The sequence below is a fragment of the Notothenia rossii genome (assembly GCF_949606895.1).
Source record: "Notothenia rossii genome assembly, chromosome: 3".
In the NCBI taxonomy this organism is placed as follows: Eukaryota; Metazoa; Chordata; class Actinopteri; order Perciformes; family Nototheniidae; genus Notothenia; species Notothenia rossii.
In genome coordinates this window covers 76,614,847-76,639,846 of record NC_136901.1, presented here as the reverse complement: position 1 = coordinate 76,639,846, position 25,000 = coordinate 76,614,847, and the positions used below count along the sequence as shown (strand labels likewise).

At 41.5% G+C, this 25,000-nt stretch overlaps 3 protein-coding genes across 8 annotated transcripts in view; 2 read left to right on the top strand and 1 right to left on the bottom strand.

Moving 5' to 3' along the window:
• The window catches only part of LOC307034337 (serine/threonine-protein phosphatase 2A 55 kDa regulatory subunit B gamma isoform), a 27,304-nt gene extending 25,146 nt beyond the window's left edge, over nt 1–2,158 (top strand). For all 5 annotated transcript variants that reach the window (XM_079673133.1, XM_079673135.1, XM_079673136.1 and 2 more), the window contains one exon: nt 194–2,158. In XM_079673133.1, the coding sequence (XP_079529259.1) occupies nt 194–488 (295 nt within the window). In that variant the 3' untranslated portion in view covers nt 489–2,158. The remainder of the gene's footprint in view (nt 1–193) is intronic.
• Nucleotides 2,159–4,259: 2,101 nt separating this feature from the next.
• On the bottom strand, nt 4,260–12,406 carry wfs1b (Wolfram syndrome 1b (wolframin)). Of its 2 annotated transcripts, none has more exons than XM_079672859.1 (10): nt 12,186–12,406; nt 10,862–11,248; nt 8,938–9,011; nt 8,624–8,768; nt 8,325–8,498; nt 8,148–8,228; nt 7,821–7,981; nt 7,419–7,655; nt 7,171–7,289; nt 4,260–6,665 (listed from the first exon to the last, which is right to left on the bottom strand). In XM_079672859.1, the coding sequence occupies exons 2-10, from the start codon at nt 11,244–11,246 to the stop codon at nt 5,114–5,116; spliced, it is 2,928 nt and encodes a 975-aa protein (XP_079528985.1). In that variant the 5' UTR covers nt 11,247–11,248; nt 12,186–12,406; the 3' UTR covers nt 4,260–5,113. The 2 variants fall into 2 exon arrangements, with proteins under 2 accessions (XP_079528985.1, XP_079528984.1); XM_079672858.1 differs by having other exon boundaries at nt 8,938–9,014; nt 12,186–12,405.
• A 4,436-nt stretch (nt 12,407–16,842) lies between these two features.
• Nucleotides 16,843–25,000, top strand: part of LOC307033050 (janus kinase and microtubule-interacting protein 1-like) — a gene marked incomplete at its 3' end in the record, with an annotated part of 25,905 nt that continues 17,747 nt past the window's right edge. The window contains 3 exon segments of the mRNA XM_079671322.1: nt 16,843–17,358; nt 23,573–23,883; nt 24,725–24,994. Coding sequence (XP_079527448.1) covers nt 23,737–23,883; nt 24,725–24,994 — 417 coding nt within the window. The 5' untranslated portion in view covers nt 16,843–17,358; nt 23,573–23,736.

The window sequence follows — 25,000 nt, the reverse complement described above, 5'->3', positions numbered from 1 at the left end:
AAAATATCTAAATATGCAACACATACATTTAAAATATCTTCAAAACCCAACCAAATAAAAAAAGATAAATGATTATCATCTGCATGTTCAGATACCACAGTAGTTAAACGTTCTTTTTGTAATTTAGAGGAAGGGACCCTGTTTGTTCAGAGTTAAGGTTAGTTTGTGAAGTCTCTCCTCTTCCTCTTCTCAGTGTGATCATGACCGGAGCCTACAACAACTTCTTCCGCATGTTCGACCGCAACACCAAACGGGACGTAACCCTGGAGGCGTCGAGGGAGAGCAGCAAACCCCGAGCTGTCCTGAAGCCACGGAGGGTCTGCGCGGCGGGGGGGAAGCGGCGGAAGGACGACATCAGCGTGGACAGCCTGGACTTCACCAAGAAGATCCTCCACACGGCCTGGCACCCGACTGAGAACATCATCGCCATCGCTGCCACCAACAACCTGTATATCTTCCAGGACAAACTCAACTCTGAGTTACATTAATGAAGGATGTCGGCGGCGGATACAACTAGTTTACACCTGAACACACAGCTATGCCAGAATGTACACGTATCCGGACATACACACAGGAATATGCCTAGCACACCCATACACGCGATCAGAAAACACACACACATCTCGGTCCACTCTTCGACACACTCCTGCTCCTCCTCTCCAGCCTCCCGGAACTGAAAGGACCTAGAAAGGGCTAGACAGGGATCTGGCTGGATTACAAAATGGATTATGGATGGCAAAATTGTCCAAACTGTGGATTTCTGGATTGGGCTTGATGGTGTGTTGATTGCTACAGCTCAGATTCTGAAGGGGATAACCCTCCCAGACTAGAGTGACGTTTACAAATTTGTCTTTATTTTGTTCTTCAGGCTCTTCTTTGCTTTCTCCACCTCCTCCTCCTCCTCCTCCTCTCCTTTCTGTATGTGTGTGCTCGAGCAAAGCCTATTCTTATCCCTTGCCCACTGTTTTGTGTAGAAAAAAACCTTTGTGGTTGTGGCACTGATGAAAAATGGGGCATTTATATAACTAGCTGTTTGTTTGATTTCAGATCAGATACCCCCTCTTTTGTTTGGTTACTTCTTGTTTAATGATGGTTATTATGATGACAATTTAAAATGATACGCGTGATGTGCAAGGATGAATTTAGGACCCTCCCCTTTTAACCCAAGTGCACCTAGACGTCTCTGAGCTTAACTGGACCGTGTTCATTGAGGTAAAACATTTACCGTCCCGCAGATAGAAGCAGAGGTTACACCATTGCCTAATATGAGGACACACACTCGTATCTTTCCACAGTGTGTTTCAGTCAGCAATGTTGTCTGCAGAAACAAGTCCTGCGACTTCTCTGATTGTGGATTCTGCTTCTGGTCTCGGGCTATGTCGTGTGCTACTTTGCAATTAATTACAACTCAAATCAAGCAAAAAAATGAAAATGAACTAAATAATGTCAACAATCAAACAAAAAGATGCTGCATGTAAAACCAATTTAGCCTAGGTGTTTATAAATTGACTGACTGACTTGGCTGCCTTCTTAATCATTTAGACCCAGCTGTACAAAGGCTTCAGGGGCCCCGGGGCCCCTTGCAGCACGAGTAACCATAGATGACCGAGCTGTCCTACCTTTATTTGTGTCTTCGGACACTGAAGCATGTTTACCAGTGTTCAGTTCATACACTTACATGTACATTATGAATGAGCTGTCCAAGAGTCAGTTTCTTCTCGACTGAAACTGAGAACCAAGAAGAATGGGGAATGTTTTCATTAATGTTGTTCTCTAAAAGAAAAAAAAAATATCAAAGGGCCAAAATGGTGTCTGTATATATCAAGTCTGTTTTTGACATGTATTTGTTTTTTTTAACATCCTTAATCATCTGCATCGATGATTCCCTCTAAAGCTACAGCAGAGAGATGGTACTTACATTTTCCCAGCCTTCCTCACAGATTACTTTGCTGATGTGCAGACGTTTATTTTTAGAGAACAGTTTATTCTTTTATTTATCTTTTTGTGTGTCAATCTTACTCCACCACGTCCTGACCAAACTAATGTTGAATCACATATTTTTGTGTTTATGTATGTTGACAAAATTGTCAAATGGACAGTTATAAATAATGTTAATATGTTTTTTTCTGAATAAAGGTTTCAACGAAATTGCATCCAATGAGCGCACATCTGTGATTTTTATTGCCATGTAATTAGATGACAGCGACAGTAATCGGCGGTGCCATTATGGAGATGTGCGCACGTTATTGCTTCAATTTATATTGGCCTATTTGGGTTCATAATTACAGTCTGTGAAGATAGTGGTCTGAAGCTCCACCTACTGGCATCACACACTGAATGCATTTTTATTATTTTTCTACACAACATCTCTCTCCTGTTTACTGACAGTTAACAAGGTCTGACCAGAGGTGGGAGAAGTACTCAGATCTTCTACTTGAGTAAAAGTAGAAGTACCAGAGTGTAGGAATACTCTGTTACAAGTAAAACTCCAGCAATCAAACAGTTACTTTGCATCAAAATATTGTTAAATTAGTAATATAATTAAATATACCAAAAGTAAAAGTACTCTTTATGCAGATTCATCCATTTCAGAATTATATATATAATATGTTTTGATTATAATTATTGATCATTAAAGTGTCATCAAAACTGGTAAAGGTGCAGCTAGTTTGAATGACTTTGTATACTGCAGGGTAGCTTGTGCATTTTACTCCGGGTGTTCTTATTTAAATGCTTATTTAAGTGTTAATTATCTTTCACATCATTCATCCAAATCTTTAAAGTATCTAAAAGTACAAAAATAAATACAGTGGAGTAAAAATACACAATGTTCCTCTGAATTGTAGTAGAGTAGAAGTACAAAGTAAGTAACATAACATGGAAATACTCAAGTTAAGTACAAGTATATCAAAATTGTACTTAAGTGCAGTACTCTAGTAAATTGTACCTCTTGGTATGACTTTTAGTTTTTTTGGATTAAAATAAATATTGTTGCTACCAGAATAATATTCCACAGCAGGCATTTTGGCCTGTATGGCAGCAGAACAAAGGTGAAATCGATCACATAAACTGGCGGTAATTGATTTCCTGTCCAGCTGGGGGCGGCAGAAACCAGTTGAACACAGCATCATCGACTTGTTAGCAATTACCTGTTAACCTACAATCATGGAGCAACAGTCTCATTCTTCTGGTGTCGTGTTTCTGGCTACTTGATGATTGTAAGTCAAAAATTCACTGTCTAGTTGCTCCACTACTATGTTCATGCTATGCTAGCAAAAGTTAGCAAAGATGCTAATTGTGATTATTTGTTTGTCATTGGTAAAGGGATAACATTCAACGCATTCAGACATGCAATACAGATATACAAATGTTCAGTGAAGTTTCTTTGAAACAAAATTACATTTTCAAAATGTTTAATAATCTGGATTATTTTCTAGGAAAGAAAATTAAAATTGAGGAAGTGATTTGTAAAATAACTGGATTGAAACAATGAAATAGACTTGAGAATACAATGAATCAGAAACTCTACGGCGCCATCATGTGGACTATCAAAGTAAGAACAAATTATTAGCAGGACTATCTTGAGTGTTCAAAGTGCTGATGGATGCAGCCTCACCTTGATGCTCTAGAAACAGCTTCCAGATCAGTAGTGCAAAGAGATGGTGAGAGGAGTTGGAGGGTCAGATGCTATGTTGGAAACCTTTTCGTTTTCTGTACCAGGCAGTGATGCAGTGTGTTAAGAGGTTATCAATGGTTCCTCTGTAGAATGTGGTCACCGGCCTCAGTCTGTGTGTAAGATGCTGAGCCTGCTTGGTAAAAGTTGTGGTCGTGTTGGACCAGGTCAGGTTGTCGTAAGGCATACTCCCAGTAACTGCTGACTTTCAACAGCTCTGCCATTGATGATCAGCTGTGGGTGCAATGTCTCTATTACCCTAATTTCAGCAGCCTATAAAAAGCACAAATTGCTGCGATGACACTCATAACATGAACAGTTGGCTGTTGTATTGATGGGTCACTAAACTATGGAAGTGTGACAGGAAGCCTGAAGGGATTCTGCAGCTAAATGAAAATGAGCCGCCAGCCATCAGTAATTTGTATTAATTGTACCTGTTTTTTTTTTACTTTATTCATGCCAATAGTGATTTCAACACTATGAACAAAGCAAAAGCAGGACTACGAGCATGATTCATACATTCAAAATGTTGTAATTCAATTTAAAATAATGCAATTGTTATTGAATAAAAACAGCAAGAAGCAAATGTTTTCATTATATTTATGGTCACAGTAAAGAAAACAGTAGTGACATCCTAACTTAAAACACAGCACTCGGGACTGCAAATGTTCAATATATTAAATCTCTGCACAGCAGATAAGGACAAACAAGGAGGAAGAGGAGAGGGCAGAGGTTAACTTAATCATTAAAAGATGAAGCTGAGCTTAAAGGTTAAGGATTTAAGACGTTAATTAGTCCAATTTCCTCCAAATTCATTTACATGTGCTGTTATCTCTTGTAAGGCACTTGAAAAATATTGCCCAGTACAATAAAATACTGCACATAGAGTATATGTTAAATGATTAAAGCTTGACAGCAAAGAAGACCCTTACACGTTGTCATCATCATAACAACCTTATAGAAGAAATCTTTCTTCTACTTGTACGCCTCCACAAAATACTAATGTGTTTGGCTACAAATATTTGATTACTGTACATAAGGACGCTTCAGCACACATAGTGTTCTACTACAAACAAACAAAATCTGACGAAATGTCTTCATTAACGGACTGTAGTGAGCAACGCAGCTTCAAATTGATGAAATGTATAACTGACCACAGCTGAGGAGGCGGATATGGTGTTTTTTAGGCAGTGAATTACTGATTTTGAAAAATCGTATTCATTTGTGTTTCTCCCCTTTTGTATAATGACTTACATAATATTATGTGTTCTCACATATTTTGGCTCAAAAGCTAATGCAAACACACAATCTCTAAAGATCAGGACTGATACCACAGATGTCTGGGTTGACACTGATTTACAATCCTTAATGTTCTTCAACTCGTATAATTATCAGTCATTATCAGGTATCCTATTTCTCCAATAGGTGTCAGACAGATCTCTACCCCCCCTCCTGTGTCACCGTCTCTATCTCAGTCTCTGTTTCTGAGTGTTGCTCTAGCTTGGCGGTCAGGAAGGGGTTGAAGAAGAAATCAAAACCAAACTGCAGGGCGTTCTGAGCCGTGCGCCTCCAGTCGTGTTCGATCTTGTACTGCCTGCGACTGGGCTGACGGGCGTCCCCGCAGGACATGCAGTTGATGGCTTTGAGTTCAAACACGGGCCACTTGGAGCCCAAACGGCCCTCCAGTATGGTGCTGAACTCCACCAGGCTACCTGTTTTTAAGTATATCAGCATAGATTTGAACTCATTACTAGCCCGCAGAACTATATCCTTTGTGGCATCTTCGTCCTCTATGATTGTCCCGTTTCTGGTCTTCCTCTCCAGTGGCATGCCCATTGTCACTTCGAATTTGTATCGATCAAAGCGTTTAATGTGACATTCGTGCTTGGCCAGTTTTTTAAGTTTACAGAGTGGATTTTCTGCAGGAGGTGCGGGGGCTGGCAGAGGCTGGGGCTCAGCGGTCTCGTTTTTCACCTCCTCACACAAAGGATAGGGGTCTCCATACAGGCAGCGCATCCAGTTCCCCACAAAAACAGGCAGCAGGTTCACAACCGACTGCGGCCCATTCTCGATGTCGGTCACACGGACGTATTTGAAGCGTCCAGTCCAGGTGACACGGTGTCCTTCGAGGTGGGAGCAGAGGATCTGAGTTTGGGCCATGTTGGCGTCTTTCCAGGCAATGGGGCCGCAGAGGCTGCTGTACTCAGGCCACGTCAGGGTGGAGTTATAAACCTTCATGCCTTCAGACCTGTAGACGTACATCCAGCAGAACAGAACCACCGCACTGAGCCACACCAGGATAAGCTTCACAACGCTGCTCCGTGATAAAGACCGTAAAACCACGATGGGGTTGAGGCTAAAACGAGTCCAAAGCCTCAGCACTACTGGCACAAAGCAGATTGTCAAGGTTACCACCATCTTGGTCACCTCCAGGGCAAGAAACCACTGTACTAACTGGATGAAGAGCATTGCAGCCAGGCCCAGCGAGAGAATGGGAAGGGCGAACAGGAAGAGGAAGTAGCCAACACAGGTGCGGATGAGTCCTATTGCGGTGGCGTTTTGAAGGAACACCATGCTGAGCTCACACCAGGTGAAGCAAACCATGTAGGGCACCAGGCACAGGTAGGTTCCCTTAAAGCCTCGCATCTGGGCCATACGGAAGAGCAGATAGAAGAGGTGTCCATATAGCAGACATGGCACCCCAAGGTTCAGCACTACTATATCCCCAAGAGGCACAGTGATGAACGTCATCCCAAACATCTTGATGAACCAGGGAATGGAGTCTGGCAGGAAGGCAGTGAGGGAGCAGGCTCCGGAGAGGACCTCAGTGAGGAGGGCTCTGCGAGCGAACAGCTGAGCGGAGGCCTGCAGGCTGAGGAAGGCGGTGAAGGTGAAGAAGAGGGCGACAGCAGCCAACTCTGAGCAGGGGATCCAGGATTTATCAGCAACAGGGAAAGAGAAAACCACGAAGATCACAGAGAGCAGGAAGTACCTGAAACACAAATATGCGGGATGTGTTCATTTTGCTGCAAAAAAAGTCTAGTTAACTTTGTTTAATAGAGTCCTTCCGATACTGATAACTGCACACAAATGTTGTATTTTTTCATGTTTTACAACAACATACATGGTTTAACCTCAGCCAGGCCATACAACAATAATAGTAATCATAACAGATCAATACAGTTGGTAATAAACGGCTTCAAAAAGTGTATATATATTTTTTCTTAACACACTGGTATTGGTTCGAAAAATGTATTATTAATACTTCGTATAATACTTTCATACCTTTTTTACTTTGTCTGTTTTTACTAAAACACTAGAATAACACTATTACTAGAAAAAGCATGATTGTATCTACAAAACAATGCTGAACAGAATTGGTAAACAAGTAAACTTTACATCTGCAAACAAAACAGAGTCATCAATAAAAAGAAAAGTAATAAATATGGAATTAGTATGTTCTCTACTTGGATTTTTGTGAATAGAGATGTTCTTACAGATAAGGCTCCAAGTGCGTCCATCCAAAGTTGGTCTCCGCCTGCTCCAGATCAAGGCCGGGTTCAAAGTGAGACAGCAGGTCGGTCAGCGCCCGAAAGTTTTCCCATGCTTTTGAATTCTGTAGGAAATATTCTCATGAATGTTCTGTATATTTTACATGTATTAAGATACAGGTGCATCTATACTCTAGTAAACACATCTAAAGAAAGGTAAAAGTGTACATCTTTAAAAAGGAGCAGTTGCTAACCTGAAACACCCGCAGCGTGCAGATGACCATGGAGAAGAACGACAGGTAGAAAACCAGCAGAGGGATGAGGAAGATGAAGAACTCTATCGTGAGGTTGGAGATGATGAAGAAGAAGATGAGTGCGTTGACGTGGTGCGTGGGGATCAGAGCGCTGAGCCACTGCATGCCGGCCCGGGACGCCCAGTCGATCAGGTGCTCCTTGATCTCCAGCAGAGCGAACAGAGGGAACTTCAGCAGCTGGAGGAAGTACAGAGAGGAGAGTCAGGATGCTAATAAGGTGCCAACATCTGATCACTATTTGTATTACACTCGGAATTGGTGCAAAAACAGCTTTAAAAAAAAAGAAAAGGGAATCGAGTAAAATGGACACCAGTCAAATCCTTAAAGTCTGGAGCCTCCTACCTTTAGGTGTAAGGGCAGTTCATCTGGATTCTTCACTACTACATCGTCATCGTCGTCGTCATCGTCACCTCCAACTGTAGCCATGACTGGTGGAGGTGGAACACCCTGAGCGTACTTCTTTGTCATCTCCACAAAGTCGTCCAGACCCACTTGGCATCTGGCTACAAAGACACACGTATATTAAGTTCAATGTATGTCATCTCTTCAAACTTGAATGTATTAACTCCCCTTGAATCATCTAAGGCACAAAGCTCCATTACAAATTGGAAATAGACAATTGTATTAGTAGAATCTTCCTCCGTTGGCGTTGTTTCCTACCACACATACCTTCACTGGTGACCATAGTCTCCAAGACTCTTCTCTGTTTCTTGGCAGAGCTGCTTAGTGGGCCCGGGGACACTGGTTTGCCTGTCAATTGATGAGAGAAATGAATCTTATACTGCTAGTTTAATACATTTATTTCGTATTCCGACATACAACCATACAATGAATCTTCCTCCTTACCCGGTTCTGTGTGGACATGTTCGACATTCTCTAGCATTTCAGAAACAGCCACCGACTTCTTCCTCTCCGGGTTCAACTTCCAGTACATTAGCAGAGCTGCTTTCCTGACTCCTCTCTCAAAGCGCGTCTCTGTACACAACTTCTTCACCTCCTCAAAGTTCTCCAGAGTGATGCCTGAAAAACACAAATGTGCACCAAGATGATTGACAGGTTTTCCCAGCATCAGCTGAAGATTTGTAGTCTCGTCCACTCATAACATCAGACCTATGTTGCTACGATGCAGTGGGAGATGTTGGTACCTTTCCTGGAGCCTAAGCACTGCTGCAGAGAATTGACAGCGTCCTTGCGTCCTTGTTTAGCCGCCTGGACCAACCAAGTGACCGCTGTGCAGTTGTTCAGCTCCTCATCTCTTTCCTCTGCCAGCGCCAGGAAGTAACGGCCCATCTGGACATAAAAAAACACACACACGAATTTGACTTTGTCGACCCAGCACCCGTCCTTCCCATCAATATGTCGCTTTAAAATAACAGTTATCATTACTTGGCTGATCTGTTTTGTTCTCACCATATGGTAATTGAAGTCTATTTGTGGCAGTATGTTAATTGACACTGACCTTGGTCTGTGCTTTTGCTTCTCCTGACTTTGCTCTCTCCTCCCAATCCTCCAGACTGACTTCCTCCTCTGGCTCTTCTGAAGGAAAAAGGCAATCACTTTTAACACTCAGCAAGTTTCAATGATCTTTAACAATAAGGTACAAAGTATACTACAGATTCTGTACAAAGAAAAACAGTGTCAAACACAAACTCGAAGCATGTCTTCCTGACCCATTGGTTTAATCAAAACCCAGTGCAGTGAAAGCAGAGTGACCAAATTACTGAAACTGCTGACCATCTGTTTCTATTTAAGGTTAATGTGACACATACAGTATATGATTGTGGGATTTTTCAACTCATCTCTAGTTCTAAATGACTCTTCATAAACGGTTTGATAATCCCGTCAGTGGCATGAGTTAGATCCTTCCAGAAACAGTCTCTGGCCGTTTCTCAATCTCGAGGATTCTGGCTTCCAAGCCAATATTTCAAGGATACTACATCATTGAGTGCCGCCGAAGGACTGTTCCAATCTCCAGCCTACTTGGAATTCCAGAGAGGCCGCGTCCATGGTTTGGGGGAAATATCGAAGCTGCACATAGGTAGACTTCGCGTCCTTAAAATCCCAACAACGCTTTGCGCACGGACCAATTTCAAAAACCCTTGCGGAGAATGGCTAAACCGACGCAGCACACATTTAAATGTAAGTATGTAGTGGCGTAGAACATGTGTTGGTAAATATGTTACTTTGTTACATTTGTTTGTTATCACCAAAAATGTGTTCCGTGAAAGTAAAGCAAGTACATAATTAGATAGACATCGTGAGGTATTTATTTTCGGTACAGTTTATGTTGAAACCGTTAGAGAGAGTGGCACACTTCTTAGTCTGTTCCATTCTTCTTCGTTTTCCGAAGCCGTGGCTTGGACGCATACTTGCTTCGTTTCTGAAGGAAGTGACTTGGAAGTACGCGACTATCAAGCCAGCATCCTCGCGATTGAGAAACGGCCTCTGTCCTGATAAAAGCGGCCCTCTGAGCCCTGCTGGTTTAATTATCATCTTCTTTTTTCTAATGAGTTCTGCTAATCTCAAATCCCAATGCCTCACTCAACAGTGGCGAGCATGGAAAATGTCTCTACTTCCTGTAGAAGTATCGAAAGTAGGGTGTGCCATTGTTGTGTTATATGTACAGGAAAAATATGTAGGTTGCTTGAATGTGGAAACAAGATTGAAAACACCCACAGTGATAATGAAACGGTGTTCTGTCTGAGCCTGCGGGCCTCTGGAAGCTAAAGAGCATGCGATGGGATCAGGTAACTTCTATCAGAAGCCCGTCATGCTGCTGGTATACTGATGATAAAGCAGTTACTGCGCCGCAGCCCTAAAATAACAGCAGCAGCTGGTTTCACAGCACACGCTTACAAAAGTGACGCAATCTGCCTCCCATTTTAACTTTAATTTGTTAAATCATGATGATCTTAAAGGCTTGATAAATGGCACATGATGTGGATTCTTTAGGAAACCAGACTTAATGTGTGTCCAAACTGTGGTCAAAATATGACAGGGGTGTTAGATTTCCCTTGTTCCTGTAATACTAATATAATTAGACACCACTGCAACAATTTAAAATGTGATATTCCCAGTGCAGCTAACGGAGCTCCTACTATGTGAAGTTTGTATACAGACTTGGTTAGTGAGATTTAACAGATAAGAGTTGAAATTGTCTGTAACGACACGGGCAAGACAGGTTTCTTTCCTAAAGTCAGCAGAGTTGCTTTGGGAGAGTCTGCTTTGCATGTCATGGTACACCACTTGTTGTCATGGAGGCACTGTAGTACACAGAGAGCTGGGAGTGTTGGCTGCACTGATAAGTTAAGAAGAGGAACTTAAGAGAGAGGTAAAATGTGATTAAGAGTGTAAAAGTTTAAAGGTTAGAGTTTGATTCTCACCTGGTTCGGGTGTGGGAGGAGGCTGAGGAGCCGTGGCAGCAGCTGTGGAGCGAGCTGGTGGATATTCTGGAGAGGCTGCATTAAGCTGAGATCTGCCCACCTGAGAGGGGCTCCTGATGGGCTGACGGAGAGTGGAGGAGGGCGGTGTAGACAGGGAGGAAGAACGGGAGGAGAGACCTGGAGAAGTCCGAGGGGAGGCATTGGAGAGGGCAGATGAGGGTATTGTTGGAGGGGTTGGCATGGTGATTTTGGGCCTGGGGTGGTCTGAGGTGTGTGTGGTTGCGGTCGAAGACAAGCTGGAAGATGAAGAGTCTGGCCTCAGGGTAGAGGGGGAGGAGGGGCTGGGTTTTGCGGTGACTGGGTTGCCGGTCAGAGATGGCTCCATGGCTGAGAAATGTACCAGACAAAGAAAACTCACAATGAGGTTCCACAGTATCTGAAAACAGTATTTTATGTGATATCATAGTATGTAAGAGCAGCGTGTTAGTCATAGGGAATGTAAGAAAATGAAAGATCTGCACTGTAACATGTGGTGGGGTAACAGCTGTTGTGAAAGGACACTTCCTCTCTTAATTTCAACATGCCCCAGGTTCACTCTAACTTGTTTTGATGCACCAATACTTAGTAGTGATTTACAAAAATGTTATACAAAAAACATTTGATTTGCGAGCTTGATGCAGCGCAAAAAAGACCAAGATGGATTATAATTATACAAAAGATAAAAGGTTTCCATATAGAAACATGAATTCAGTTTTAACACAGTAGCCTACAAATAGACCTCTCTAGCTCGCACACAGCAGATGAATCATTAAGATGGAGCAACGCTTGGTTATTTGGCTCCAGACTTGTCCTAATCTTTCTCTACATATTTCAGTATTGACCAGTGTTATGACTAAATAACCAAATGTCTTCCATAAACCAGTTAATACACTTGCTGCAACTTTATGTTGTGTCTTATTTGAGTTTGTGTAGCTCTGTAAAGCATTTTGTCATGTGGTCTGGAGTCTATTTTAGACATTATCAAGTGAGCCACGAGCAGCTATATTGAGAAGGTGACATCCTTGAATGTACCAACTGGAAACTTGATGGGTCCTGTTGCATTCAAGGAAAACCCCTGTGACCAGCAAAAAGAGGCTGCAATAAAAGTGAGTGAAACAATGGTGGGAAAATCCTTCAAAAATGTAAAGCATTACAATAAGCAGCGCTACAGTCTTTAGGTAACCGACCATAGCCTGTACATATAGCTGACTGATAAATGTGGCAGGTTGCTAAAATAACCGGTGGTTTTGTTGCTAATGCTAACATGACACTTCTTTCCGCTTACCTTTACCACCAGCACACCAGTTCGTTTTAGATCATGAAAGTGTTAAGGCCCTCGAGAAATATCGATCTGCTATTCCGTGTCCCAAGTCATTCTTCCCTTTCGCTTTTGTAGAAATCCGCCTGTCCGCTGGCTCTGTGTGGTCAAACTCTAATTCTAAACATACATAATGTGAATGTACAGAAAAGTCTACCAGCTGCTCCACTTGCCATCCACGCCCACTTCAGGTTCTACGTGCTTTGATTGGAGGATGCTGTGAGCTCGCTTTTTCTAAACGTGAGTTGATTGGCTGTAAATGTAGGAAGTTTATGTATTTCTCTCAGTCAAAAGCAATCAACCATCGAATACTTTATTATCGCTGAATTCATTTATTAACTTTTGTAAAATAATTTAACAATACAAATAAACAGTGATACTTTTATTTAAGTCGTTTCCATTATGGAATATTTATATAAGAAAAGTACGGGTTTAACATAAAACGGAAGAGTAAAAGTAACATAAAAGCATTACAATTGTTGCCGAATCCTTAACGTGATCTCGGGAATAGTTATTACAGTTAATTAAACATAACACAGATTGATTTTAATTGAGTTACATTCTTCAATATGTTTTCATAATTGAGCTTGCAGCTTCTTTACCACGTGCTTTGTTTTGTTATGAATCATTATTCTATTTCTTTTTTCGCAGCTACGTAATACAAGGTTTCTACCTGGAGATGGCAGTACACAGACATGTTTCATTTACTAATGTTGCTATCTTTTATATGTAAACAAATATTAGGCTACCTATTACTATTTAGGTCATGGTGTTATTAAGTCAAAGAGGTTTGGAGTAAAAAAGTAATAATATTTTTGCTTTAGGAATGTATCAGTACATTTATGTATTGTTTAAGAATAAAATTGGTCTTAAAAGTTTAAGGTGCCACACCTTACATCCATGTAAATTGTTTTTCTTTAATATTCAGTGTTAATTCAATAATTAGGTTTTTACTCTGTGAAAAGAATACAGAGATTGTGCCCAAACATTAGGGGCTTGTAAGAATGTAAACAAGTATGTGTTTTTGCTTATATAATGTATACAAGAGACCGAAAACATTAAACTTCAGAAGAGGTGGAAACAGTAAAGGACCAGACAATTAAAGAACTGAAAGACAATAAGCAACTCCTGGGGAGGAAGAGTGAGATTTTCTGTCTAGCTTGGGAATGAGAGTAGATCCCATTGTGGGAAGGAAGGAAATGGGAGCAGTAATTGCTTAACTGCAGCTGCATTGAAGCATTTATGTAAATTGTTCTCTATTAGTAGATTATCTCAATCTAGTTGAGAGGATAAGCATGACCGTTTTACTGGTTTTGGTCTTTCACATGCAAACCTATATTCTATTGGGCAATCCTTCTTTTAAAATAGGCTTAGACACAAATGCACTTAAAAACGCAATTCCCATTTCAATAAAGCAAAGCAGCTTAAACATGATATTTGTAATAGTGGGTTCAAATGTTTTTCATTATGCAAATCTCCATGTAGATTTTATTTAGGTTCCACTGCCCCTGCCTCAGAGGATCACAGTAAACACAGGTTTTTACTGCATGGTCATTACTTGAGAATTAAGCAAACTGCTCTCTTTATTTCAGTTCTTGTTTGTTTGTCTGTATCCCCTCAAGGTAGTCATGACTTTTTCCAGATCTCAAGTGATGAAGAATGCCCCATCTTTAAAAAATAACAAATATGAAGAGCCTAGTATGTCCGTTACACTTTTTCAAAGCTGCTGAATGACACTGCATAGTTAGTCCAACATAAGGACTGAGGTCCTGTATATATGAAGCAGGCCTCACCCACAGTCTCCCCCAGCATCACCAATGACTCTCACAGGAAGAGTAGCAAAGTAGGTATGGTTAGTAGTATCCATAGCAACCAGAAGGGTTATATATGAGAACGGACATTGACTGTGAAGATGTATTTGAATCACAAACGCTGCCTAGCTGGCCTTTAAAGTTTCTCTCTGCAAGGAAAAATGATGCAATGCTGGATGGACGTAAGCCAGCTGGAACTTTGGTCAAATTCCTTCTAATCACACATAGCCACCCTATAAATATCATTACAGCCATTTATGCTATGATCCTCGTTTAAGAACTGACAGCATGTTGTCTTGCAACCATCTACAGATTTCAGATGAGGAAATTCTCAGGCAAGGAGTCAATCCAACTTATGTAATGTTGGTGCCACTGACTAATCATCTTGCAACATGAGCCATCTTTGAGTATGTTATTAAGATTGAAAAAATGCTTAAATCATTGGCACTTCCTATACATACTTTTTAAGTGGGGTAAACTCAACTCTTTCCTGTGGTTTGAGTCCCTTTTTCAGCTGCTAGCACTCTGAGTATCTGTAGCTAGAAAAAAATAAGCTGTGGTGGCAGGGGGAAAAAATAAGGAGAAAAAAGAGAAAGAGTGAGGAATAGGAATTTTCAGCTAATGGCTCAAAACAGGGATACAAATAATCAAATGTATGTGCAAAATACATCACATAATCACAGATTAAAATATGAATACAGTGACTTCATGCTGACAAACAAAAAGGAAATTGTTTGTGTGTATTAGGTTACTGCAATGACACTGTAATGCAGCTTTAACTCACCTTGTCGAGTCTTACTTCTTGCACTGTGGCTACATTAAACCGTTTGACTTTGGGTGTGGGCAGTAATAGTGTATTTGAAGAGCAACGCACTGAACTGTAATGGAACATTTAACTATAGTGTTTCCATTAAACACCTCATGCCTACAGAAGGTCAGAGACAGAAAGACAGGTTGGAAACACTTTTACAAATCAATGAAACCTCACTTAACACAAAAGGATGCTGTTTTATGATCATTTTATACATTTTGTTTTTTGGGGATGCACAATGGAACATCAGGCTCAGATATTTTCGTGACTAACAGCAGTGACTCATGCAGGAAGTCTAATTACTTTCATATGAAAGTTTTACATCACCACAGGCACTCCAGACTTTGGGTTACACTGTTTAAAATGGGTCTGTTTCCTCACTGACTCAGACATTCCTCCTTTGATCCTCTAGTACTCTCTGAAAGCCAAGGGACATCTCTAAAAGCTTTAATACATTTAAACTAGCAGCCGTCATAAATATGTTAAGCTTATTATGGACAGCTCTCATGGATATGCAGAAAACCTAAGATGATTATGTTAAGTTAATAAAAACAGAGACTCCTCACACCTTACTGGGCAGAAGAGATGGAGAACAGATCTAATATTTCCTCCAAAGAAGAAACATTTGATAACTGGACCATTAAGTCAGAACACATCTTCTAAAAGGCATATCACAGGCTGAGGATGCTCTTCAACTCTACCATCACACACTTTAATTATAACCAATATTATCACCTGAATCTAAAAACACTTTGTGTTGTTCTTGTATCAGGGGATACAATATCACAAGGCCTAATCACAAGTTACTTGTGACGTCAAATACAATAGTTTCCTTTTTGCTTTTTATGTGAAACCTCCTGTTTTCCTGTTCATTGAGAGCATGCACGGTAAAAAACATAATAAATAAAATATCTAAAAATCCATGCTGCGGACAACAGTAACAATCCCTGAGGCAAACTCATGAACAGAAATACTCATTACTGCTCTCTGACACACATTCGCTCTCTGAGTCAATCCTTCACCAAACAAAACAGGACACACATCCCTCCCTCTCCTCGTCGCTCTGCCTGCAACCACAATGTTTTTCTACTTTATCTCTCCATCTGTGTGTGTGTTTGCTAGCCTCAGCAGGAACCTGAATGGAGTGAAGCTTAATACCCCAAACTCACCCCCTTTGCTTGCCTGTTTTACCACACTCAAAAATATTTTGCATACAAATAAAGAGCACAGACTCCAATTGGATGAGTGAGCGACCACTGAAGGATAAGGCATGACTTAGTCCATTAAAACTCATCCCTGACTGTTTGCCTTCGTTGCCCTGCAGCATTGAGCTGCATACGCTGCAGCCACAGAGAGCTCTGATGGTGTGTGTGCTGCTGCTGCTTGTGAATGGCAGACAGGCCGGTGCAATGTGGAGAGGAGAGGCAGACACAAGCAGCTGTGCGTAAGTAATGCATCCTCTAGAATCTGGGTCACACTCGCACCACTTATTGTCAGTCAGTTTTATGATTTGAATGATATAGGCCTACCTGTAATTCAAGCTTTTTAGTTACAATGCTTCACTATTAGAATGAGATACAAAAACAGCAAGCGTGTATGATGAAAGTGGTTCATTTTTTTAAATAAAAAATGAACAAATTCTTTATAAAATTATGCTTGGCAAGAGGCACATTGGCTATAATAAAATACCATATAATAATACAAAATAAAAAGATGACAAAGATGAAAAGGCCTGTTAAATACAACAATTACACAATTATAAAAATAAAATGAAAAGGAAATGCATAAAACAATTGTATTAGTCCCAATTAGCCTTAAAAAGGTGCAGGCCTAAGGTTTTACACACATTCATTCACACTCAGAAAGGTTTTTGTCCCCAGTCTTAATCGTTTTAAAAAAAAAAATGTTATCCTCTTTTTTTGTGTTGCTTTGCCTGTGCCACCGTGCACCGTAACGACGTAGCGTTACGTTACTCCCGCACCGGCGGCGTGTCCACGCATTAACCGCGCGCGGTGTCATTCTTGAACACGCAGTCAGGTGTCGCGCTTCTATCACGCTACCGGCGACGCCCGCCCCGGCGTTTCTTTTTCTCCCCATGTTCACGTCGACACGGGCTTCACACAGTTTTATTTATTTATCTTTTTCTCCCCTCATGTGTGTATGACATGTGAACGGATGACTTCAATCGCGTGTGTGTGTGTGTGTGTGTGTGTGTGGGCGTGGAGGGAAATGTCAACGTGAGAGGAGGAGAAGCCTGGAGCTGAATCCAGTGTGTAGCTATAGGATAATATATGTGGAGGAAATACAACTTCAACGCTTCAAAACGCGTGTGATATATCAGAGGAACTAAGTTGTGAACCGTCGCTGTGTGCAGTTAGCTGGGCTCGGGATATTTTAAGAGCTGGAGGTCATTTCCTTTAGCTTTCCAAGACGAAGACGCTCAGCCTCCCTTCCTGGATGTGAAGCAAAGCAGACAGCGACGTTTAAACATCTTAAGACCACCGGACCAACATTTTTGGTAAGTTTGCTTTGTCTGTATGTTTAAAACAACTTATTGTGGACTCTGACTGGCGGTTAGCTGCGGTGACATGTATCCCACATCCGGGTTTCACCGGCTAACGAAGCACTGCCACCGGGTGGGCTTCACCATGCCTCGATGTGAGTTTTGGGCTACCAACAGTAACTGCCATGCATCACATCGACCCAGGCAGAGATGTGCATTTTGTCTGCACCGTGTGACACCTCTGGTCTCTGCAGGCCAGCTAAAGATAAAGCGTGATGATTACATTAACTGACACGAGAGATACATATTCGACTACTGATATGTTATCTCAGTAGTTCCATTACAGAGTTCCTCCCGGCGTGCTGCCCGGTGTGAGGAGGCCTTGGTTAGATATTGACACAACTAGAGCACCACGATGCAAATGCTACATGGCAGTGCTTCACACAGAATTATCGATACTATAATAGTCTGAGAGTGCAAGCACATCCAACCTCTGTGGATGGAGGATGCTGCAGCAGCCCCCCGTGCAAGCATGCATGTCGCCATGGGGTGTGGTTGGCACACCGGACAGGCAGACAGGCTCTCAGCAGCACCCTTCAGCAGCACTCTACCCTATAATCTCCCATTTGACAGCTCATTAGATGCTGCCCACATCGCATTAACCCACCCCTAACATTCCCATTATATCCTTTTAGCACATTAGTCCACTGCCATGCATGTTCTGTGTCCATCTCTGCTGTGTTTACCAGCGGGGTCTGACTGTCATAACAGCTCTGCTGCTCCAGAGGCTCGTAAATCTGCCCCAGTGGACAGCCGACATGTGTTGCACACTCACTTCTGTTTGATCAGCCTGCTCTGCCCATGCTGTAAAAACTATGGTGCATGCTGTTTTCATTTGATGTGTTGTAATAACTGATCCGCATGCAAGCACTGGAACACAACTCTAATTATTATGATCCCGGTCTACTTCATCTTATCTATTATGCCAGGCTGCTCTAGGTGTAATATTACGGATGCTGACATTCCCTGGGAACCCCGTTAGCATCATAGTTTCTCCCTCTTTTCCCCTCACCCCTGACTCTAGCCACCCTCCTCTGCTTACCTTAATTCATCCTACTTATTCTTTCTTCATTCATTATCCTACCTCTCCCTCATTCCCCTCCTTTCCAGAGTGTTAAGTAACCGTCTGCTCACAGGATAATCCCTGTGGACCATACCCATATGTGCATACCCATCTCATTGCTTCACTAAACCCTTCCTTGAAGACATAGGGTAGTTCATCCTATATTCTTAATGCAAAGAGTGGGAGATATGTCTGTACTTTGCCTTCCTGTTGAGGGGGTGAATATAGTAACGAGCCAGTACTGATTAATGTGCTGTGCAGTCAGAGAGAGAGAGAGAGAGAGAGAGAAGTAAGGTTAATCACATTACAGACTGCACTCATGTCTTTCTGAGGGAGGAGAGTCCACCCCTGCTAACATAAGAAGAACATATGAACCCATACAAGCACAAAGATAATCTTGCACAGGCTAAAAACACAGCTCCAGTAGTAAACGATGATCAAATCGACATTATAAATCTAAACCTCGAACAATAACACAAACAATAGCCTAAGTGAGTCGGTGGCATGCATGAGCGTGGCCGAGACACAGAGCGAGAGAGGCTTGTTATTTATGTTTGGGTTGACTTGTCATCGAGGTCAGTAACTTGCAGTCATTCTGCTGGCATAGCAGTCTGTAGGTCATATGCTCCACTAGTGCTGCACTTGCTATGGTTACTCTGCCTCTCATCTTTCCAGTGTCTTTGGAGGATCACTAGACTGCTAAGTGTGTCTTAATGGGTTTGTGTGTCTGTGTTTTGGAGTGATGTCTGGAGTGTGGCCAGATCTGTTCTGATAGTCGACACTGCTGATGCTTACATGACTGCAATAGGGATGTATGTGTATTGTGTCTGTATATAAGCCTATGAGGCATTGTGACCAATGTACAGCATATACACAGGAGTTGATCTCAGTCGGACACACCGTCTCTGTAGATTTGTAACCTCGATGAAAAAGAATTGAGTCTTTGTTTCAGCTCTTTTATGGCTTTATTGGGCCTCCATGTCTCGCTGAAGTCTAGTTAATGTTTGACAACATGTGAGTGTGTGGTCTGTCTAGCTTCGAGGAGGTCCATCTGCTAGTGTGTAATAGGATTGGGACCATTGCAAAGTTGTCTAGTGTCTACACTAAATGTAAGTAACACTAATAGTAATGATTTAAGGGCCCTGTTAGCTCACCTGTCTATCTTATGTACTATCAGAAGAACAAAAAGAAACACCTGTGCAGTTTATAGGCTAACATCGTTATAAATGACCCATAAAGAACTCCTGTTAAAGAACAAAGTTGGACTGTATCAAAAAAAAAATGACATACATGTAATACAAATATGAAACTAAATGTCATATTAGAAGTTGTGTTTCTGAAAAATGTCAAGTTTTATTCATTTTATTTAAGTAGCTTGTAAAAGACCACCTACTCATCCATGAGTTTTTTGTACAATGTGTATGTTAATCATTCATTGCATTGATCAAATTGCACATCTCTTTGCAGGCTTGATTTGTGTGAAGTCACCAATGCCAATACTCAATCCTCCGCTTCTGACTTGTTTCAAACAGATCACATTAATAATATGAACTTAATAGAAATACAGAAACCGGCAGTGAATAGAAGACACCCTGGCTTTCCAAACAGAAAGCAAAGGTAGCAACAAAGATTAGGTGGAATATTGTGGACAAAGAAATAGTAGGCATTTTGATAAACTATTATCCTTTAAGGTAATCTTCAAGTAGAGTTGCCAAAAATGTGACTTGCTGACCTACTGTAGAACCCATTCTTATGCTCTGTCCACGCTGAAGGACACATCTTGTCGCTGACCTTATACACATTGAAACAGAACTCAGCTCAAAGGTGAAACTTCCCAGCAGCTGCAGGATTTCTACATCACTTCTTTTCTTGCAGTCAACATCAAGTTATTTAGCGCCATTGTTTGTTGAACTCGATGTGTTAGGATTCACTCATTGTACTTGAATAGGCCTTTAAGGTGCCTTTTTTGTTACTTTATTATTCAGTTGATCTTTTAATCTTTTAAAAATGTTTGGCATTTGATTGAATTGATGAGTCATAGTAATGTTATTTAGCTGTATGTGGAGGATTACTCTTTCTCTTGGTCATCAGTTTTGTCTGTTGAAAGATTTTAGTTTTAAACATTTTGCCTTGTTCGTACAATGTAAGCTGGGTAACTGTTTATGTACCAGAGCTAATATAGGGTCTGTGCTAGCTTGTGTTTGTCTTTGTGAACATTAAAGGTGCCTTTTAGCTTCTTGGTGCTCCTATAAAATGTTCCAGTTTCCCCTATAAAACTCTCTGTTTGGTTCTGGCTGCCAGCTTGGGAACACTTGGCTTCAGGGGGCTTTGTAGGAACTGTATGTGGTTGTCAACTTACATATACAGTGGAGGAAATAAGTATTTCATTTTGTAAGTTTACCTACGCCAGAATTATTGTTGGTTGCATGGGGATCAAATACTTATTTCCCACAGTTAAATGAACTTGGTGTGTGGCGCAGTGGGTTGTGTGTATGTGTTTGAATGTAGGTGTTCGGATCAGGTGGTCACAGGTTCAAACCCCACTGCAGGCAGCATGTCGTTGTGTCCCTGGGCAAGAAACGTCACCCCAAATTGCTCCTGTGGGGATTGTCCACAGTATTGAGTATGTAAGTCGCTTTGGATAAAAGCGTCTAACAAGTAACATGCAATGTAAATGTAATGTATCTTTTATATAATGTCAATTTCTGGATTATCTTTTTGATATTCATACTTTCACTGTTAAAATAAACCTACCATTAAAATGATAGACTGTTCATTTCATTGTAAGTGGATAAATGTGAAAAATCTGGACTCGTACCAAAGTGAAAAATGTCCTATACATTATTGATAAGGGGTTATGTTCTGATTTAAGAAGAGGTTATCAGTATACTAGTTCTGACCAAAAGTATATAAAGATGAATATGAATAAAATGTACATGCATCACTTCCTATTTCTGCTCAGGATCAGTGTTACAAGAAAAACCAGTAAAAACTGTCTCTCAGCTCGAGGTCACACCTGGTCTCTGATAATGGCACAGGCATGCATACACATGTACAAATCAGTGGCAGGGTGGAAAGTTTACAGAAACATTTCTTCATTCTTCTAAATCAAGTATGCAGATTCCAGTACACATTGTTGTGAGACAAGTCTATTCAGTTCCTGTAAAAAAATAAATAAAATATAAGTTTGTGAGTAATGTGAATGGATGTACTGAGGTTTTTTGTGAAAAGATGTCAGCTGTATCTGTCCCGAGTTGTTCTGTGTAAGAGACCGGAGGAGTGTGTGCTTGGGTCAGTGTGTTCTGTGTGTGAATAGCCTCTCTCTCTCTGTCTCTGTGAATGAGAGGGAGATCACTGATGGCCTCAGCTCGGTAACATCCCGATGCCAGCAAGTGGGGGAGGAGGGTGAGAGAGGAGAGGGGGGAGATGGTGGTATTCTCTTCCACTTTGCCCATGCTCTTTCTCTCTCTGTCTCTCTTCCATCCTGTCTCTTATCCTCTCCCATCCCCACTGTTTCTCAGCGTCTGACTGTGTGTGCCTTGTAAGAATCCATGTGGAAGAAAGCGCCTCCAGCATCAATGCATTTCTGACTCTCAGTCAACCTCGGCTCTGAGATTGAACCAGATAACAAAACCATGTGCGTGTGTACGTGTTTAAAAAAAAAATGCAACCAATAAACGATCGCGTGTGTCGCTGTGTGTTTCAAATACTTCTTCCCATCAATCCTTTTTCTACGGGAGTTTCTGAGAGCAAGAGTTGCCTTGGTTACTATTGCTGCCATCTGTGAATGAACGTTTGGTGATGTGTGTGTAGGAAAAGATGGAGGCGCCTGCCTGCGGTCTTAATGCTTTAGGTCCCTCATCGTTGCATTATTTATTTAATAGACGGCAGAATGAACTAGAATGTTATTGGGCTACATTTCAATTCTGGAAGAGATTAGAGGAGTCCACTTTCAGCTCAGTGTATGCGTGTTATTGTAGCAACAAATCCATAACTAAATATGCCAGAAATACACCTGCTAACACAACTAGAAGGAAGGATGATCATCCATTCAAATCCTTATGTATTTATCTCGGTTTGTGTCATTCATCTCTTTCTTCAAGCTTATCCAATTCATAACAATGATATTGTGATTGGTTTCATATTAAAGCTGAAACTGTTAGTTGAAAAAAAAGTTTATTATAAACATTGTCTTTTGTCACATTCTAAAATTGAAAGGATTTGTTTTGGTTTAGAATATGGCTATAAACCCAAACATTCTTTCTGGAATATCCAAGGAAAGGAAAGGAAAGGAAAGGAAAGGAAAGGAAAGGAAAGGAAAGGAAAGGAAAGGAAAGGAAAGGAAAGGAAAGGAAAGGAAAGGAAAGGAAAGGAAAGGAAAGGAAAGGGTGGAAACAAATCTTGCAATTGTATTACACTGATGGATAAAGTGGAAATATCAAATATCAGTCATCTCTTTGGACCAGATGCATGTCTAAGAGACGAGACAAACTCAAACAGATCTCTGCGTTGAATTGCAATTTGATTTAATGGTGTGAAGACAACAGAAAAGACAGACTCCAAGAAGATTACTATTAAACTCTATTAAGTACAGACTGCCAGTATTCACGGAGGTAAACTATTAAAGCAGTGCTGATGTGTTTTGTGATAATCAGTCTGTTCTGCAGGGGGTTAAGTGGACTATAGTGAGACTAAAGCAGCTCTTTAATCTGCACAGTATGTGCAGGTCCTGAACCGAGTGCAGGATATCTAGAAAAACAAATCATCAAGGTAAAGGATTAATTTACAAGTGTACTAATAGAGATGTGTTAGGGAGCTGTGAGAGGCAGAGGGACCATAACTCTGGTGGTCAGACACTCTTTCATGCACTATGGGGCTTCTAACTACAGCCCAGGGATTGGTATAGGATGGTGATAAATGGCTTTTTGGATGTTGGAGACAAGAGTGTGACAGAGGAGAGAGAGTAAACGTTAGTCCCAAAAATAGTCTGTTTCCCCCTGGCTGCAGTGTGTCATGTGGCTTTGGTCCAGTGCTTTGTGCAGAGTCGTTTGGTGTAACCCAGTCTGACTCATCCCTTTTCTTTTTGCTTCTGTCTCTCTCTAATAGAAACCCGGCAACCTCCAGCCATGATGTAGACTTGACAACCGTATTATGATGATGATGATGATGATGATGCAGGGCCGCGCACGGAGGCGGAGCAGCGACTGACTCTCCTTCCTTTCGCTACACCCGGTACTCTATGTCTGTCCTGATTTGGCAGCTAGAGTGCTATGTCCTCGAACACACACCCCGTAGCCCCGCCCCTTAAAAAGGGAAGGAAGTCCGAGGTGATGACCGACTCGGTGCCGACCACCAACGAGGAACTCAAGAGTAAACTCATGGACAGCCAGATGGAGCTGCAGCAGGAGCGCAACAAGGTGAGGCCAAAGAGGAGGCCTTATGTGGGAAAGGATATGAGAGAGGGAGTCCCCTTAAACCATCTCACTAGAAGAAGAGGAAGGAAAGGGTAGCTGATATAACATTTGTGTTAATTAATACTTCTTTACGCAGGCTTGCTGTCACAAAGTTTTTTCAAAGCAGCTAATACTCACTGCAAGCACACACAATAATTAACATGTTAAGTAGAAGCTGTAATAAATAATGACTCCAAGTATGAGCTAATACATATATTTATTTGTTGGAATGAGCTCCCCATTGACATCAGGATATAATTATTAACATGTTTGGCTCTATGAAACCTGATGTACTTATATGATTCTGTTTTCTTCTAGTTTGTATCTTGTTGGTCGAATGCACTTATTGTAAGTCGCTTTGGATAAAAGCGTCAGCTAAATGTAATGTTATTTGCATATGTTGTGTTTTTACCAGATGTTATGGTTTTAGGTGTCTCATTAATAATGAAGTACAACCAGCACTTTAGTTTGTTCAGTGGGTTATTCACTCTTTTAAAAGCTGTCAGGGTGGTTTGCGGCTCCTTTTATCTTCTGATCGACACAAACAGGACCTCTCTGCTCTCTGTGCCCTTCTTTGCATCGGTCCTTTTTATGGGAGAATAGAAAAGAAAATGTTATTAATATTACACATTTCATAACACGTAATCCATCATTCCTTTTGTTATAGAAAATAAAGCACAAAGGTTTAAATGAAGTTATCATGATGCTAAGGGCAAATGAATGAATACACCAATTAACTGCCTGTAAATTGTTTCATAATGACCTGTTGATTGAATTCAAATGGCAGAATGTGTTTCTCCACCAGATATGTAAGCTGCGTGAGCGACTTCAGGAGCAGCGGCAGGCTCGGGAGCTTGAGCAGCACAAACATGCTGTGGCGCTCACTGACCTGCGCGCAAAGCTCCATGAAGAGAAGATACGGGAGAACACGGCCGCCCGTGAGACCCTGGTGCGGCAGCATGATTTTGAGCTGGCCCGGGCCATCAAGATCCGGGAAGCTGAGGCGCAGAGGCTCCAGGGGCTCGTGAACGCCCTGAGAGATGGAGCTGCTGACAAGCTAAAGAATGCTCTCCTGGCAGGG

Coding starts and splice junctions, on each gene's coding strand:
- wfs1b (XM_079672858.1), bottom strand. CDS start 11,246: ATGGAGCCATCTCTGACCGGCAACCCAGTCACCGCAAAACCCAGCCCC. Junction 8,769..8,937: donor AAGCAAAAGCACAGACCAAG/GTCAGTGTCAAT, acceptor TTTTATGTCCAG/ATGGGCCGTTACTTCCTGGC. Junction 7,290..7,418: donor GCACGCTGCGGGTGTTTCAG/GTTAGCAACTGC, acceptor TATTTCCTACAG/AATTCAAAAGCATGGGAAAA.